At 39.4% G+C, this 19,314-nt stretch overlaps 1 protein-coding gene across 2 annotated transcripts in view; it reads left to right on the top strand.

Annotated features, from left to right (window-relative positions):
• Trpm (transient receptor potential cation channel, subfamily M) overlaps positions 1-19,314 on the top strand; it is a 343,617-nt gene that overhangs the window by 304,636 nt on the left and 19,667 nt on the right. For both annotated transcript variants that reach the window (XM_089247633.1, XM_089247634.1), the window contains exons 18-19: positions 1,132-1,332; positions 7,855-7,983. In XM_089247633.1, coding sequence (XP_089103759.1) covers positions 1,132-1,332; positions 7,855-7,983 — 330 coding nt within the window. The remainder of the gene's footprint in view (positions 1-1,131; positions 1,333-7,854; positions 7,984-19,314) is intronic.

The raw sequence follows: 19,314 nt of genomic DNA, 5'->3' as shown, positions 1-19,314 counted from the left end.
ACAGGTGGCGCTGTAAAACGAAAAACTAACACGACGTATGAAATGCAACACGGACAGTGTATAATTGATGTTTATGACAATTCGCTTTACGTAAAACTGCCCCCGTTCAGATGCTAAAAAGACTGCTCGTAATGAAATATGTGGCAGTTATATGTAATTTAAATTGTCATAAACATTAATTATACACTGTGTTGAATTTAAAGATTATATCGAGTTTTTTCGTTCAACAGCGCCACCTGTGAGTGCAATTAGAATTTTTTTTTAAATTAATCAAAACTCTAGGAAAGGGATGTGCAACCTTTTCAACTCGCTAGCGGCAGACTTACCTCATATCTACAGCCTGCGGGCAAGATACTTGTAGATGTCGGTTGAATATGTGACCTTCATTTCACGGGACATACCCGTAATTTTAGTCGTCCCCACTTTTTCATAACATGTCCTGTTTTCTCCGTTACTTCCAACGGGAATGAGGCAAACTCAAATCAAGAAAATTTAGCTTATTTTCATGACTTTTAAATTATTGCGTTTGAAAATTTTTTTGACTGTAATTTGCAACTTGGCATTCGCCGTGTTGAGTGTATTTGTACTTTTTTTCCACCGGAACACTTCTCGCGGACCGGATGGAAAATGTTGGCGGGCCGTATTTGACCCGCTGACCGGAGGTTATATACACCCCCCCCCCCGCTCGGGGCCATCATAAGTATTTCAATGTGAACCGCACCTCTTCATGTTGATTTGTTATCAATTTTTAAAAACGCGTCAAGGCCGAGATTACACTGTAAAATTTTGATAAAAGATCTTTTATAAAACTGAAAAAATTCACCCAATAAGCGCATCGGTTACATTCGAGAAAATTCAACCGGTGATCTTATTGGTTGAATTTCTCGTGTTTTATCAAAGAACTTTTTCAAAACTTGAAAAATACAACCAATAAGCTGATCGGTTGCATTTGCTCGAATATAACCGATCAGTTCATTGGTCGTATTTTTCCAGTTTTATGAAAGCACTTTTACCATACTTTTACGGTGTAATGCCGGTCTAAGACTTCTCGACTACCCTTTATTATCTGAAATAGCCTATTAAAAAATGTTAAATTGTTAACCGCTTTTTTTCTCCTCAATTTGCATACAGTCGTACGTCTGTCTGAGATCAGGGAGCATCTGCAACGCCAGCACGCGGATAAATAAGATCGAAAACGGCAAAGTTTTTCCTTTCGACGTGAGTTTGGACAACGGCAAAGGCAAAATGAAGAACAAACAGAAACCTCTCAAACTTGGAAAGAAACTCTACGAATTCTACGGGGCTCCCATCACGAAATTCTGGGGTCATACCGTAAGGAATAACTTTTTTCTTTTTTCCCACCCTCTTTTCTTTAATTTTCTAAATCCATGTTCAGTGCCGTAACTAGCCATTCCGGTATCCTGTGCAAGAATTTGCATTTAGACCTCTTCTGGCCCATTTAGGGCCTCTCCAAGTGATAGGAACCGGGAGACACCCAGGTGATATAAGCGCATTGTTCCTGAGGACTCGGGTGCCTCCGGGGAACCTAACCATTTTTTGAGCTTGAGGAAGATATATTGCATACATGGGCAGGTGCCATTACTCACATCGCCAGTAAACAAGTATAAAATTTATGATCGAAAAATAGTGATTCATGTAAATAAATTACAATTATATAAATCACAGGTTATAAATCACGAAATCGTCATAATAATCGAAGCCCCCGCCCCTCCAAGTGGAAACTGTGACCCTGTGCGGGTACACCTGTTGCACCTATCCAGTTAAGGCACTGTCCATGTTCACCATCTACTCCAAGCTTAATATTTTCCCCCTGTCATAATAATTTTCCATCAATCGATGAAATGGAATGCATGGTCGTACTCCTAGAGGGTGAACGACCCTTGCTTTATACAGTTCGAGAGAATAGCTCTGCAGCATAAGTTTCCCAAACTTTTTGTTCCATCGACTCCTTCTTCATAAATTTTTTCCCCTCGTTGCCCCTCCCTCCCTCCCCCTCAAGAGTATAGTGAATCACCTCACAAATAGTAAATTATGTTCATCACCAACCAAACACGAAAATGGTGACGCGAAGGTGTGAAAATTATGAAACTAATTCATAGTCAAACACATTGACTGGGCGCAGGGAATCCCGTAATATAAGTTTAATTGTATAGAGAGATAGACAGATACAACCGTACAGTATGGCCGCGTAAACAAGACTGATAGTTGCCACTCATATCAAAAGTAAATTGTACAAGATAAATAAAAAAAAAACCAGAAGAGTTGCCATTCTGTAAACCAGCAGAATATAAAACTTCAACACTCCCACCAATTCTATGGTTTACCGGTAATATAAGTAAAACAAACATTGTCAAAAAAAATATATATATAATCATGAAATTTTCACATTGATCATATTTCGCAATTTTTCAAACCTCTCTTTTGGAAGGCGTTTGGTGAAAATATCGGCTATTTGATCAACTGATTTAACATATTTCACACAGATGGATTTATCCTCACATTTTTCCCTTATGAAATGGTACCTAACATCTATGTGTTTGGTTCGCTTATGAAATACCGGGTTTTTGGTGAGTTTTATGGCACTTTGGTTATCAATGCACAAGGGTACTCCATCGGCATTAATAATTTCACCAAAATCTTTGAGAAGTTGAGTTAACCACAGAGTTTCTTTCTCAGCTGTCGAAGCAGAGATGTATTCCGCTTCTGTGGTTGATGTAGACACAACTGACTGTTTTTGGGTAGCCCATGTCACAGCTCCATCGCTAATCTTGAACACATATCCTGATGTCGATTTTCGACTGTCCACATCATTCGCAAAGTCAGCGTCAGCATAACCAACCAAGGTTGATTCATCACAGCTCTGTTGTGTATACTCGATTCCGTACGATGATGTACCCTTCAGGTATCTAAAGATTCTTTTGACGGCATTCCAATGACACAATCCAGGATTTTCTTGGTACCTGCTCACGATATTAACAGCAAACATTGTGTCGGGACGAGTAGTGACAGCTAGAAACATTAATGTTCCGACTGCTTCACGGTAAGGTACTGAACCTTTTTCAAGTGGTGTTGAGTCAGCAGAGATTATAGCATTGGGATCCGCAGGAACACTGACAGGATTTACATTCTGAAGAGAGAATCGTTTCAGCATTCTATGAATATAACTTTTCGAATGGATGAAGATGGAATTTTTCTTTTCAATGAACTCTATACCAACGAAAAGTCCCTTTTCACACACCACAGCTTCAAAAGTCTTCTTCAGATTATTGACGATTTCGATGAGGATGTCTTCATTTTCACAAAATAGTAAACCGTCATCTACGTAAAGGGCTAGTAACAGTCTTTAATTTGAATGTCCCAAAATAAACTGAAGAATCTGCAACTGATTGTACGAAACCATAACTTTTTAGAAAGTCTGAGAATTTCTTGTTCCAACATCTTGAAGCTTGTTTCAGACCGTACAAAGATTTCTTTAGTTTGCACACCTTGTTGTCATCGCTTGTTAATCCCGGAGGTGACTCAAGATATATTTCTTCCTCTATTTCACCATGGAGAAAAGAGGTCTTTATGTCAAATTGCATTATCTTGAGTTTGCGTTGGACGGCAATAGCAAACAGAACCCTTACCGTGTCGTATCTTGAAGTTGGTGAATAGGTTTCTGAGTAAGCAATTCCTTCAATCTGCGAAAAGCCTTTTGCACACAGCCTTGCTTTGAACTTCTTAATTTTTCCATCTGGGAAATATTTAATTTTGAATACCCATTTTGAACCTACAGTTCTTTTGCCATCTGGTAGATTGACAAAGTCAAAAACTTCATTCTTCTCAAGAGCATCGATTTCTTCTCGCTTTCTTCCATTCCTGTGACTGAGGAGAAAACATCGCCTCTTCATATGAAACAGGTGTTTGGATTTCCGTCATATTCGCTTCGAAGTAAGAAGGAGACTTTATTGCAGATCGATCTCGAAGATTGTACCTATGGGTTTTTCTTCCAGGATCAGGATTCTTAGATTCGCGATCAGACATATCATCTTGCATATCTTCATCACAGTTCGGGCTTATATCATTGTTTTCATCCGGAATGACATGTACCTTGGATGTTGAAGGAAGCATTTTCACATCATGGACTTCATTGAACTTGACATTTCTCGACACTTTCACAGTTCTTTTATTCGGATCGAATAATCGATAGTTGTTCGAGTCTCTATCATATCCCACGAAAATCATCTTCTTACTTTTGGGTTCCAGTTTTTCTTTGAGAGTCCGGAATGAACGCTTCGCTTCCAAAAATCTTGAGATGATTCAGGCAATTTTTCTTTCCAGTCCAAAGTTCATATGGGGTAGAATTTGGAGCTTGACTTGTTGGTGTTCTGTTCAGAATATATACTGCAGTATTCACTGCTTCTGCCCACAAGTATTTAGGTAGCTGTTTTGCGTACAGCATTGATCTGGCACTTTCAACAATTGTTCTCATGTCTCTTTCTGCACGACCGTTCTGTTCGGGTGTGTATGGTGCCGTTGTTTGGTTTTCTGTGGTTCCCAACTTCAAGGCGCAAATGCGAGCCGATCTCCCCGTTAAAAAGTCTCGCCACAGAGAGCAACAGTCCTACAACAGTAAAAATCATTCAACCATAACACTTCACTCATAGTTAGTAAAACTGGGGGGCAGATGACAGCACTACACATAACAAGCATTACACAGAAACAAACTTTACGTCAGGTTGCACTACACGTACACGCACATTCCCGCATGTACCGATTCGTTGGGGGGTTCCGCGGGGGGGGGGGTGCATGTGTGGTGTAGCAGTAGTAGGTAGGGGCTCGGGGATCCATGATGTTCTTAAGTCAGCCACCTCGTTGGGCAATTTGCCTGTTGTGGCGTTGTATTTGTATTTGTATAAGATGCCTTTACGACCAAGGAAATTGTTGTACTCGTTATTGATAAATTCAGTTCCATTGTCAGTTCTGACTGCTTCGACAACATGTTGAAATTTGTTTTCACAGAGATGAACAAATTTTCTGAACTGTTCAAACGCATCACTTTTGTGTTTTATGAAAGCAGCTGAACGATAGCCTGTGAAATCATCCTTAAAAAGAATGAAATAATTTGATCCTCCAATTGAACAGACATCGGTCCACAAAGATCACAATGAATTAGTTCACCTGGGATAGTCGATTTATGTTCCCTTCTTGTGAAAGATAGCTTATGTTGCTTTCCATACTGACAAGCCTCACAAAAGAATTTTTCGGCATCAGAAAAATTAATATTTTCTTTCAAAATATTTCGTTCACATAGCTCTTTACGAGCCTTCATATTTATGTGACCAGTTCTTTCATGCCATAATTGCAAGTCGTTGTTACTTGTAATATTTACCTCATCACTAAATATGACTTTGAAGAGCATTTTATACAAATTATTTGCAGTACGAATACCTTCAGCAATTAATCTATTGTCATTATAAATTTTCACATAGTGATTTTTTTTAATTACCTTCATGTTCCTGGCAGCCAGTACACCTTCCGACAGTAAATTTCTTTTTAGACCAGGGACATATAATACTTCATGGATCTCCCCATTATTCCATGTACCATTCACGAATTTCTTAATCAAAACCTTACCTTTACCAAGAACGGGTAATTCAGTGTTGTTGCCGAGCTTAATTTGACCATCTGCCTCTTGATAATCACAAAGACACTTTTTAATACACGTCATGTGAGCAGATGCGCCACTGTCAAGAATCCATTCATTTTCACCTGATTGAAGAGCACTGGAGACACTTTCAGCACTGAGCAAATCATGATTCACATCGGTAAAATTGGACGCACCACCATTTTCGGACGAACGACGATTGAAGTCGTTGTTTACATTCGGAGGCATAGTGCCCTTTCCTTCGGCAAAAATAACAGATCACTTTCGACTTGTCGAGACGCTTTTCGGATTTTTCATGACTCTGAAAATTTTTGTTTTTCTTCTTCGGCTTAGAAACTGAGACACACGCAGTTTCACTCTGTTCGTTGCGCGAAATCGAAAGTTCTTCATCGATGAGACGTGCCGTTAGATTGGCGACCGTTTGCTTACTTGAATCCATAGACGACCAGGCTTGACGAATGTTCATGTATTTTGTCGGCAAAGTACTTGGAATTTTCGTTGTGATAGAAACATCACTCACCTCTTCACCGGCGTCCGTGATTTGACGAGCGAGGTTTTCAACTTTCGCTATATACTCCACAGCTGACTCGTTGCTTTCCATTTTCAGCTGATGAAATCTGTCCAGCAATAACATTTTGTTGAAGGCGGACTTTTGCTGATAAATCGAGTCTAGTTTGTCAATCATTTCTTTCGAGGAACGACAGTTCTGCACCAAGGATATCTGGGTCATCTCCATCGCCGTGGTGATAACAAACATCGCTGTTGCGTCAGCTTTCTCCCATCGTGCGAGGGCAGGACCTACATCCGGTTTAGCATTCTCGCCTACAACCACGTCGTAGACTCCTTTAGCTTTCAATGCACAGTTCACCAAGAACTTCCATTGGGAATAATTCGAGCCGTCGAATTTGTTGATTGACGAAATCTCAACTGCAGCCATCGTGGTAGTCGAAACGTAAACTAACGGATTCGGAAACTAGAACTTGTTCACAAAGAACATAAATCCCTCAAAACTTACAATTAACTTGTCAACAGGGGCTGGGGACATAACCTGTGAAAATTATGAAACTAATTCATAGTCAAACACATTGACTGGGCGCAGGGAATCCCGTAATATAAGTTTAATTGTATAGAGAGATAGACAGATACAACCGTACAGTATGGCCGCGTAAACAAGACTGATAGTTGCCACTCATATCAAAAGTAAATTGTACAAGATAAATAAAAAAAAAACAGAAGAGTTGCCATTCTGTAAACCAGCAGAATATAAAACTTCAACAGAAGGAACCCATAGGGTCCTATTTTATACCCGTAGCTTATATATATATACCCCCGATATATACCCCCCAAAGAGGGTGGGATATATCGCCCACTTTGGTGAAACAATGCTCTACAGTATTTCGACTGTGCCGCTGTGGTGATCGAGTGGTCATAGTGACGGACTCGCGTCCGAACCCCACCGTCGCCGCAGTGGTGGTCGGCGGAAGTTGGTTTTCTGCGATTCCCAACTTCAAGGCGAGACTGCGAGCCGATTTCCCCCTTTAAAAAAAAAGTCTCGCCATAGAGAGCAACAGACCTACAAACAGTACAAATGTAATTCGATCATAAAACATTACTCACTTCACTTCTGATATATAGATGACAGCACTGAAAAATCAAACACAACACTACTTACGCAATCAGACTGTTAGGCACACACACAGTTACACTTCTTCCGGCACAACTCACTGGGTAGTAAATGGTGATAGACCTGAGTTGTGCTCGGTTTAAAAGAAAGAAAGAAAAGTATTTTGGCTAAAAGTATTTCCTCACTTTCGAACATTAAAATAGATGATGGCACATGTAAAAATATACAATTCACCACACTTGCATGCAGGCATGCATTATCATGCCAAATCATACAATCCCCTCTTCGGAGATCAAACTGCAGTAAATTTTCTCCGAGAATCCGTAGAGGAATGTGTACTAGGTCGTGTGCGTGCGTGCGAGCGCTAGTTAACAGTACACTATTATGCGTACGGTTGACTAGCAAGTAGTAGCAAATTTCCTCCATGTCCATAGACCGCTCAGTGAAATAAACAGAGAATTTTTCTTCAGGAAAACCACAAAAATCCCCCCGTAATAAACAGTCAAAAACAAAAAGACTTTCCATCCACCAACACCTAATTTACGAGGGTCTCTCTTTGCAGATGGCTTATGGCGTTTTCCTCGTGTTATTCACGTACGTCGTTCTGGTGAAAATGACTGAAGAACTGTCTTGGCAAGAAGGTTACGTAATTTCTTATATTTCCACCTTGGGTCTGGAAAAAGTCAGAGAGGTAATTATAATTATTATAATTATAAATATATATAATACAATTTATTATATTAATTATATATATATATACATATTGCAAAAAAAAAAAATACATCTGAGACATTTTGCGAGAAAAATGCCAAAAAATTACGCCGGACATTTAGGGGAGGATGCGGCGTTTCGCCCTAAGCAGTATAGGTGATATCAAATGCCTTATTACGTAAGCCACCTCCTTAGCCATTACCTCCTAGAGATATATCACCTCCTGTCAGGGCCGTCTTAAGAGCATCATGGGTCCCCGGGCCAAGTGGTTTTTCTGAGGCCCTAGCTGGTAACTTCTCGAAACATTCAACTGCTTCTCGTTTTTGTGAGGTCCCTCTACTCTTGAGGCCCCCGGGTCGTGCCCGGGTGGGCCCATGCGTTAAAACGGCACTGCCTGAGATACGTTGGGACCTTATGAAAATAAGGTACTCCAATCAGCATTTTCATGTGACTCGCTCAATAATACAACCTCCACACACAATTTCTCCACACTGATATGAATGAATTTCCGATATAATTTACAATTTGTTGCCGAAACGGAACTTTAATTAAAATACGAATTAAAATACTATAAATAGAATAAATAAATAACGAATTAAAATAAAATAATATAAATTTTAACGAATTAAAATACAGCCGGCGCTCGTTATAACGACCCCACGTTATGTCGACCATTCCATTACAACTACCGGTAGGAAAAGTCCCAAATATTTTCAATATAATGAATAACCTATGTGTTTTACTTTTGATATAACGATCTTCCCATACAACGTCCATTTTCGACGGGACGATCGGGGTCGTTATAACGAGCGTCGAAATCCATGAAATTAATTTTGTACCCACCTAATCAATACTTTCCCAAACTTTTTGTTCCATCGCCCCCCTCTCCTTCCGAAATTTTTTCCCCGCCCCAAACTCAAGCGGATCCATAGGCTCTTATGTCATGCCCATAGCTTCTATTGCCCGTCCGTCTACCATTACATCGCCCCTGAGGGGGTAATATTGCCCACTTTGGAAAACACTATTCTAATCCATGGAATAATTTACTACTGACTAAAAGGAATTCGAGAAGATACGGTTTATTTACTTAGATCAGCCGGTTCTCAACCGGTGCTCCGCGGGTTCCTTGGGGCTGTTCCAGAGGCTTCGCGGCGACTCGAGGAAAATAAAAGAAATCAGTAACTTTGATAGATAAATAAAAAATAAGAGGCCCCTACAGGATTCCACCATAAAAATTATATGCAAAAAGGGCTCCTCGAGTGAAACAGGGCTCTGCCATGGAAATTATATACTGAAAAATCGAGTCCAAAAAGGTTGAGAACCGCTGCACTAGGCTATGAGGGGATTCCACGTCTCGTATTGCCTGTATACAGAACATGCTGTCTGTCTTTATAGTTGATTTTTCTGCAATGTTTTTTTTGCATAATTGACCGCCATCCAGATTGCGTGTAACTCTGCTTGGAATACAGTGTTGTTATTGAGCAATCGGCAGTTCCATTTGTCCGTTACTTCACCCATGTAGATACTGATGTAGGCGGCCACGGTCTTTGAACCATCTGTGAAAATAATTCGATTTGTTGATTCTTCTGGATCTGTGGTCATGACCTGTGTTGGCAGAATATCTTTCATCGGGTGATACGTCCAACAGGGCGGATCTGTAGGAACAGGGCATCTGTAGGAAGATATGTTGCATTATTTATTTTAATTTCGCGTCCGAGCCTCAAATTTGCTTTCTGCACTTCGCTATTCAAAAGCAAATGCAGCGGGGGATTGGTAGTTAATACTTGTAACGCACTATTTGGTGTTGTGGAAATAGGCTCCAGTGATGAATAGCATGAATTTTCTCTTTGAAGAGAGTCTACTTTTGTTCTTAATTGTTGTTTAGGATCATTGAACCAATCAATAACACCATATTCTACTGTATAATGCGGACGGCGACAACTTTATAATGCGTATTTCTAATGCATGTATTAATACCCCACGAGGGGCCTGCCATTCTTTTAAAATTTTGTAAACATTTCTGTGTTTTCGTGATCAGATAAGTCACATGTTTGAACCATGTCAGGTTTCTATCAAACATTATTCATAAATATTTGATATTCATATTGTGTCTTATAGGATTGGTTCGCAGGCTAATGGTTGGTCTTCCCTTTTTGTGAGAAATCCATAAGTAATTGGATTTAGAGAATTCGATTTCTAATTTATTTTTTGTGAGCCATGTATCCAATAATACCATTGCTGCTTTTGCGTGCTCTGTGACCTTGCGGATTGTTGAATCACCAATTACCATAGCAATATCATCCGCCTACACTTGAATTTTTATATTTTCAGGCCAGTTTTTCGTGAGTTGACGACAAGGTTCCACAGAATCGGCTCACTACAGGAGCCTTGAAGGCATCCTGTCGTTTGAACTACAGTGGCATCACCTTCATCCGTAAAAAGGGATATCTGTCTTCCTCTGATTGCATCAATCATTGTTCTTCTCACATTGTCTGGCATTGAAATGCTGGAAAATTGCTTTACCATTGTTTTTCATGTGAAATGTTATTGAAGGCTCCGTAATATCTATTGATATTAGGGCAACATCTTGTTTTTGGCTCTTAAATGTTTGTATGCTGTCATGAATCTTTGAGAGTGCTGTCTCCGTCGAGAATCCTCTTCCAAATCCATGTTGTTTATCACTGATCCACTTCGTTTTCTCGATGTAGTAGTTGATTCTTTGTGTCAGCAACTTTTCGAGAATTTTGCCCACTGTGTTTAGAAGAGTTATTGGACGGTATGAACTGATATTGTTCGGATCCTTTCCCGGTTTTAGAAATAGTATCAGCTGTGGAAAGCATTGTATACTTTTAATCAATGCGTTTGTTATTCCATCAGGACCGGGAGCTTTTTTCACATTTAGTTTATCTATTAATCTATTAATTTCTTGAATTGAGAAAGGTGGATCGTTTCTGGTATCTGCGTCCTGTGTATTTCTTGACTGCCTTACAGTATTTTCGTTTTCCCCATAATTTTTGGGGAAAATTTCTTCTAAAATGTTTTGGGCAGCTTGTAAAGATGTTGTTGGATGATCAGGATTTACGAGGAATGTTTGGGGAGGAAATGAACTTGTATTTGTGACGGTCTTGTACGCTTTCCCAAAAGGCTCCGTCGCTTTTTCACAAAACTTCATCCAGCCTTCTTTTTTTGCACTGTTGACTTTCTTTTTGTATAATGCAATTTCTTTTCGATATAATTGCTTTAACCTTATTTGATTGTCCGAATCCTTCTCTCTTTCACACCTCCTCTTTAGTGCTCTCATACGTTTCCTTTCTAACCTTCCACCATGCGAGGTTTTGAATTGGTGAAGGTTTCACTTTTGGAAATGTCTGCTCACACATGGTAGTAATATATGTCATTAGTTCCTGGCATATTCGTTGGAGGGTTTTGTTGTCTTCCATTTCCTCAAATTGCACTGTATTGCTTTAATTACGCTTTTTTGTTTTCAAGATGAAAACCTTTAGTTTCCTCGCTGTTATTTTATATCGTCGGTGTGGCTTTTGGCAAATAGTCGCATTCGTTTGTATATAAATGTATTTATATATGTCCACTGAGTCACTTTCTCGTCCACTTTCCAAGATGTATTCAGCAGTGTTGCATGCAAGTTCGTAACAGTCACATCCGGCCATCTTTTCCTATAATACGTCTCGAAGGTGGGAGGGGAATTATTATGGTTGGGGAAGTATGAAACGTCGAAAACAGACATTATATTGGGAGGGTCGTTGTATCAAAAGTCAAACATGTATGACCGTCACTCTACGAAAACATTTGGGACGTTCTATGCAAACATGCGCGTGACTGGCGTGTACTTTTCTGGCGGCTGTTGGTTAACGCCAACATATTCCTTGGCGACGCTTAATAATAGATATACACTGAAATCCCGTTTTAACGATTAACTGAGGTTTAGCTGCATGAAGTTGACAATAATATAGCTCCTTATAATTTACAGGGTGTTCTGTTAATGGACCGACAAACTTAGAGGGTTGTTAGTAGGTAGGCATCAAGAGAAACAAAAATTGCAATGGAGCATGGTGTCTCAAACCTCGTTGAGAAATCGCGAGAAACGCACGCAGGCTCTGAGTCCAGAGGAGACGAAAGGTTGATGTCAGTTCATCGCCGAATGCGTTCGTGGGTTCGCTCACCATATCTGAGTATTAATCACCAGCGTCGCGAAACGCAAATATATTTGTTAATTTTGAATAATCTGTAGTTTCTATTATTTTTTGTTAGAAATTCCATTATAACGTGAAATATCTGATCGTAATCCAAATCGAAAATACAAACTATATTTTGCGATTTTGCATAGTTTATTTTAGAATCGTTGTGCAAGGGAGAAAAAATGTTATAGTTGTTTTTTTAATGAAAAGCTTCGTTTGTGCATGCAAACATTGAATTATGTCTGAAAGGAAATATTTTCACTGCGAAATTTTGTTAACGATACTTGGTATCATTGTTTATTCCAATTCTTTCCTTTTGATGTGAGGAATATATTATTATTTTGAGTATAATCAACATTTGAGTATAATCCTCTCATCTCTGAGGTTTCCCATTATAAATACCTGGGCATTATAATCTCTTCCGATCTTCGCTGGAATCTTCACGTTGATTGTATTTTTAATAAATATCTCCAAAAACTCTTTTTCCTTCGTCGTAACGAGCGAATGCGAGCCGATCTCCCCGTTAAAAAAGTCAGCACCTCATAGAGATAGAAGGCCTCCGGAGTCTGCTTGTGACGTCAGTAAGTAGTACATTTTCATTTTCCCTCAGAATATTCAGGGAAAAAATTCCCTGCACGTGCCAGTATCATCGTTGTGCGGAAAAGAAATGATTGGGCTCAGAACAGTGAATTTCTCTGCCCTCACATCCAATCACTATGCGGTATTTGTGAGCCAATCAGGAAGATTCTACGCCAAAATGAGAAGAAACGAAATAGGATGCTGTGTTTCAAAATTTGCCAACCTTGCTAAGTAGTCGGAATGACGTTCATTGCATCCCGTGCGGAGGCCATCTATCTCTAGGAGGTGCTGATGCAACCACGATGCAATTGTTAAGGTCACGTGACGATGGAGAGGCAGAAAATTTCCCTTTTGGGAAATTCCACCACTAATGAATGAGCGCCCAGCTAAAAATTAACAACAACGTGTTGTTGACAAGATGGGGGAAGAGGAAAAGGAATTTTATAATGACGCTAGCCAGAAAAAAATGGCGGAGTTAATTTAAAGAAATGTGAACATGGCGAAGAAATAATAAATACATAATGCTTTTTGAGCCATGTTGTAGTAAAAAAACCGAAACATATTCATACTTAATTATTCAATATGATTCGAATCAAAGATTCTTCCCCGTCCACGGGGATGGACACATTGCCCACCCACCGCCACAAATATTGGCTATGCTGTATATGTTATGGTGAAAGTGCTAAAGAGCTGCTGTTATTATGAATAATCATCGGCTATTTCGGTAGGTTTGATAAATTTTGCTCACATACCACGAATCTATCACATTTGCAGGTTGCGGGTCATTATGCATAATCGTCAATCTATGGTTAATGCGATAAATAAGTCATCGTTATGTTTACACTATGTATGTAAGTAAAGCTAACATTACAAGACCAACAATAATTTTTATTTTTTTATACAAAAATTGCCACGTTTTCAAGACAAATAAATTCAATTGGTCGAATGGTCGACGCGTTTCGACTCTTCAATGGAAAGCCGTCACCAGGACCTCGTGGTCAGAATTCACACGAATGAGTCGTGGAGGGGTGATGTTTACGTCTGGTCATCCGAAGAGTTCGCCTTTGTATTTGCTGCGTCCGAGTGGTCTTTGGATGCGAATTGGGGAGCTATCTGTTGCAAAGTGTTGAAAGTTTTTTCACGACTGAGGTTAATAAACCAGACGCGCGTAAACATCACCCCTCCACGACTCATTCGTGTGAATTCTGACCACGAGGTCCTGATGACGGCTCTCCATTGAAGAGCCGAAACGCGTCGACCATTCGACCAATTGAATTTATTTGTCTTGAAAACGTGGCAATTTTTGTATAAATTAAAACCAGGCAAAGTTTCTCATTTTTGTGATAATAATTTTTATAGTATGCTTCTTGTTTTCTTAAATTATTTTTCATGGCAAAATGCGCATGGTACTGTAGATAGATAGATAGATAGAACCGCTCACAGCCCCGGACTGATGCAAAGCACCTTACTTCCGTTACCTCAAAAGAGGCAGAGTTGTGTCGGAAAGTTAGCAAAGATTTATAGTGGTGGCTCCCCTTGCCCCGTGCTCGCAAGTTTCGAATTACTCGCGTCGTTCTCCCCATGAAGACAGCCATCAACTCGATGCAACGTGCAAGCCATTTGACTAAAATGGGTGACTGAATCCAATGACTAGGGAGAAAAATTGCACGTGCGCCCAGTGGCACATAAGGGCCGGAGACCGCAGCCTGGGATTTCAAAAGAAGGGTGGAAAAGACTTGTGGACAAGAAAGAAGAAAAAGAAGCTGGCATGTTGAAGTGGGAGAGATTTGAGAATGGTCTAAATACACAATGCATACAAATTACATATATACAGCGCCTCGACTGTGACGGGAAACGAAGAAACAAAGCCTCCGTCCACAGCGCTGAACAGTGTGTTCTGCTCGCTCTTCCCCTTACAGAACATGCAATATATACACACACAGAATAAACACATAGCCCGCACTGCGACGGGAACAATCAAACAGAGCCTCAGTTGACAGCATGGTACTGTACATGCATCACGTAGCTGCTTCGTGGTCAAATAAAAAAATAATAGTGATCAGATAATACACAGTAAAATAATAAAAATTGACATCACTTCTGTAATGTCGGCTTTTTTTACATACATTTAAAGTGTGTGGGAAAAAACAAACGCTGCAGTAGGTTAATAATTATATTTTTATGTTCATGTGCAGTTACATTTTGGACGATTAGAGCTTTTTCCTCACATATTTTGTGTGAAAAATTCAATTTTCTCTCACATTTTAAGTTTAGGAAAATTGTCAAATCTAGAAATTCCCATAACATAAAAAATTTGAACTATTTACGACCCACCGCGCGATAATGATATTTATGGATTAAAAATTTGAGAATTATGCATAATCACTGGTAAATTTGATAAATGTAGCAAAATTTATCAAACTTTATCGAGATGATCTGATATTTTATCAAAATATGTGCTGTATATAGACTCCAACACTGTTTTCCACTCTCCCACACGACCTTCCAATAACTTCAAAAGTTGGACGAATTCCTTATTCGGCAATAAAAGTGCATCTGTTAAATACTTTTTAATTTTTTTAAATGTGATCACGTAAATACGAACCAAAAACAACTTCTATTAAAGAAAGAATTTAAGTTATCTCGCATATATGGAAGAAAAAAATTGTCTACTAAGAATCGAGCTAAGAAGTGTGGTCACGCGATTCTTAACTCAATTCTTAACTACGGAAAGAAAACGATTCTTAGTTAAGAATGTGGTAGCAAAATTGCCTCTCGATTTTTAACTAAAGATCAAATCCATAGTTAAGAAGTGGATTCTTAAGAATCAGAAGGTGGTACACTCCCTGGATCCACAGTAAGCTTTCTTCTTGTTTTATGTATGGCAGTCCCAACATCATAGGCCCCTTGGAAAAGTGCGGGGCCTTCTAAGAGCATCGTGCAACACCCTCCTCCCGGAAAGAGTGATTTGTCTGAGGCCCGCACGTGGCTAGAAATACCTGCCTACCAATTTACATGATTACTCTCGAAAATTTCAACCAAATATCGTTATCATGAGCCCCCCCCCCCCCCCACCCTTTCAAACTCGAGACCTCAGATCCCCATACGTTAAGACGGCACTGGCTAAGTGATGTTCTTGGCTGGAGAGAGAGAAAAAAACAGCTTTAAAAACTCTGCTGCGTTCTGAAAGTATATATTTCACTTGAAAGCTCTAATATATTCTTCACCTCTCTTTCTGTGTGTGGCTCCCATTTCCATTTGTGGTCCCCTTTTAGAGTAAGTATCCCAGGGCCACAGGTCATAAGGTTGCGAACTGCTGCAGTATTATATAACATGCAAAAAAAAATCATTTCACTGGGAGTTTTGCTGTCACCTATCGAATAAAACTGTTATAATTTTGCAATTAAAGTTGCTGACTGGCTTCTGAATAGCGTAATGAAATAATAAAAAATATATTACATCATATAGATAATATGATGTAAGACAATAATATATATAAAACTATTGAATTTACTGAAAAATGTTTACCAGTTGATATTTGTGTACAGTAATATAATATTGGTACATTTTGATAAGCCTGGTCGTCCCGGTCACTTTAATTAGTGATTGAGATCAAAGAGGACGTACTAAACCATGGACGACTCCATTTTTGCAAAAGTATCAATGTTATTTTACTTCACAAAAATATTAACCGTTAAAATTTTTTGAACTAATTTGAAAATTTAATAAATATTATTTTTATAAAAATAATTTTTTATATTATATTATTTTTTTGATATAGTCTACCAATCAAAAACCTTTACAAATGTCAATAGAAAAATCATAGCAATTTTAGTCGGTAGGTGGCAGCAGATATGTCAGCTAAATGATTTATGTTATTAATATGTTAGATTACAGCCGTTCTTAACACATGGTGCCAATGCTGAAGAGCCCCCCCCCCCCCCCCCAAAGAGAGGTGATAGATTTCAAGTAAATTATGTGGTGGAAGAAAATGTTAATACCTTCTGAATCCAGCGCAGCATGGAATCAGGTCCATCTTAATCCTCGGGCCCAGCCCCTCATATCCATGGGGGGTCACATGATGAGATCTGGTACTACGATTTCTGGATGTAAGTACAGTATGTAAATTAATATGTAAGCTATTACTTCTCTCCAGCCAAGTACGGGGGACCCCAGAACACTTTGTCAGTGCCGTCTTAATACGTGGGCCTACCCTGGAACAGCCCTTGGCCTAGGATTTGAAAGGGATGCTCATGACAACGATATTTGGTCAAAATTTTCAGATAGCTTCAATATGTGAATACCATACTAGACAGGCATTTCTATCCAAGTACGGGTCTTAGAAAAATTACTGTATCCGGGGGGAGGGAGCTTATGGGGCAGACGACCCTGCACTTTTCCTGAGGAACCATGATGTTGAGACGCCCTCCCCGTAAGACGGAAGTTCACTGACTTCTGGTCCAGGATATTCGCTAGCTAAGGTCGATATCTCTGAAAATTCATTGGCTCGTCCAATGCTACTGCAATGCTATAGTTCAATACTATTATACAGACTAATTTTTCTCGTATGATTCGGCTCTTGGTTAAGGCGGGGGCGGGGAGACCAGGAGAAGGAAATAGTGTTAAAGTTTAGTGTTCATACTTCAGTTAGGCTATGGAAAAGGTTGGGAAACACTGTGATATAACACCAAATATGGACGTTTAGAGCAATGGTGCTCAACCTTTAGAATAATGCGGGCCACTCCATTGGTTCGAAAATGTGTCGCGGGCCGCTTTAGTGACAAGCATGAGCAGAGATAGGGAGGGAGGGGGGGAAATTACCCCCCAGGTCAAAAGTGGAGTCCACTGATCTAGTGTATGTGTGTATATTAGTATATTCTCTCGGTATATTCTCAGCCACCTCGTTGAGAATTTTGCTTGTTGTGGCGTTGTATTTGTATATATGAATTGACATCGCCATCATCATCGTGCCCCCCCCCAGACTTTTAAGTCTCTCTCCGCCTATGGTGACAAGGAACAGCACCGCATCTCACTTACGTGATCTGTAAGTGTCCCACGGATCACTTAAATCAAGAGTCGCCAACTTTTTGAGACACTGCGGGCCAAATTTACGCTTCCCACGAAGACCGCCGAAAATCAACGGTCAAGTTACTTGGTGGCATCTTAATGGAAGGGTACAATTGGGACCTGAGTTAAACGGACAGAAATAATTGAATACATTCATTCTGAAATTATTTATTTTGTTAATTGTCAAATCAATTTTCATTGGTTCCGAAACAATTCTTTCACTATTTCTGAAAACGTTTTTGATTATGATTTTGATTTGATTTTTGATTTTGATTTACTCATCAAATTAATTAATTCTGAGATTTATTTTGATCTGAAGTCAACTTTAAATGATTCTTTAATTATTCATTTCTGTGTGTGGTACCGAAATTATTTTCATTTTCTCAATATATTTCGAAATCACTTCTCTCAATAATTCTGTGATGTTTGGTCAGAACATGATGACTCCAAAATCACACTTTTGAGATATGAGCATTTTTAATTTCAATGCCATTTTAAAAATCAGAAATCAAGTATACATACAAACACAAATGAGCATAATGAACATTAGCATATTGCTTAGCCATATGCTCGTATCTGTGCGTTTATCTCACTTCTAATTAGTTGTAATTGGCAAGAAATGGAGATATATCATGATCTGACCAAACGCTGTGATGTGGTCAGAACATGATAACTCCAAGAATTGTTATTTTCAATCTTTGTTCTAAGTCACAATATTAACAAATAAACTTATTATATTATTAAATAACACAATATAACTAACAAATAAACATTAAATATCAAAGTAAGACAAGTTTCTATCTTTTATTATGAATGAAATTTTAATGAATCAGATCAATCTCTGGAATCCTGGCTAGGCACGGATTCAAATGGTGGATTATCATCTCTCCCAGGAGTCAAACTATAAGGCAAAAAACGGTCTGTGTAAAATACGGGATGATCCAACGAACATGCACGATAAATCGAACCTTCCCAACACACCAACCGTTTCTCTGGCGGCCCTCCATACTTACCTGGAAGTAACAGAATATATGTGAAAACCATACTACCAGATCCCATAGTGCCATCCATAGTGCAGTCTCCCTCCCTCCATTATAGATATGAAGACCCGGTCATGCCCACATATATCCAATGGTTAAGATGTCCCTTGTTCTATGGACGGATCTGATGGATTCTGAAAGTAATAATATTTTTCAACCATGTTTCACTTTTAAAGCTTTTCTCTTCACAGCTCTCTATGACTCCCTTCACCACCTGTCGTGGATCACCTCTTTCTTCTGATTTTCTCCCGTGCCCCCCCCCTAGAATATCCCAGGACCGCAAGGGGGCCATGTGGCCCCAGGTTGAGAACCCCTGCTATAGAGCAGGGGTTCTCAACCGGTGCTCCGCGGAGCCCCAAAGGCTCAGCGTCGACTCCCAACGTCGAGGTGCAAATGCGAGCCGATCTCCACATTAAAAAGTCTCGCCAC

This window comes from Pholcus phalangioides, unplaced genomic scaffold (assembly GCF_987345545.1).
Source record: "Pholcus phalangioides strain wild (caught in Gottingen) unplaced genomic scaffold, Ppha-v1.0 ptg000018l_1, whole genome shotgun sequence".
Taxonomy (NCBI): Eukaryota; Metazoa; Arthropoda; class Arachnida; order Araneae; family Pholcidae; genus Pholcus; species Pholcus phalangioides.
This window is presented reverse-complemented; position numbering and strand designations above follow the sequence as displayed.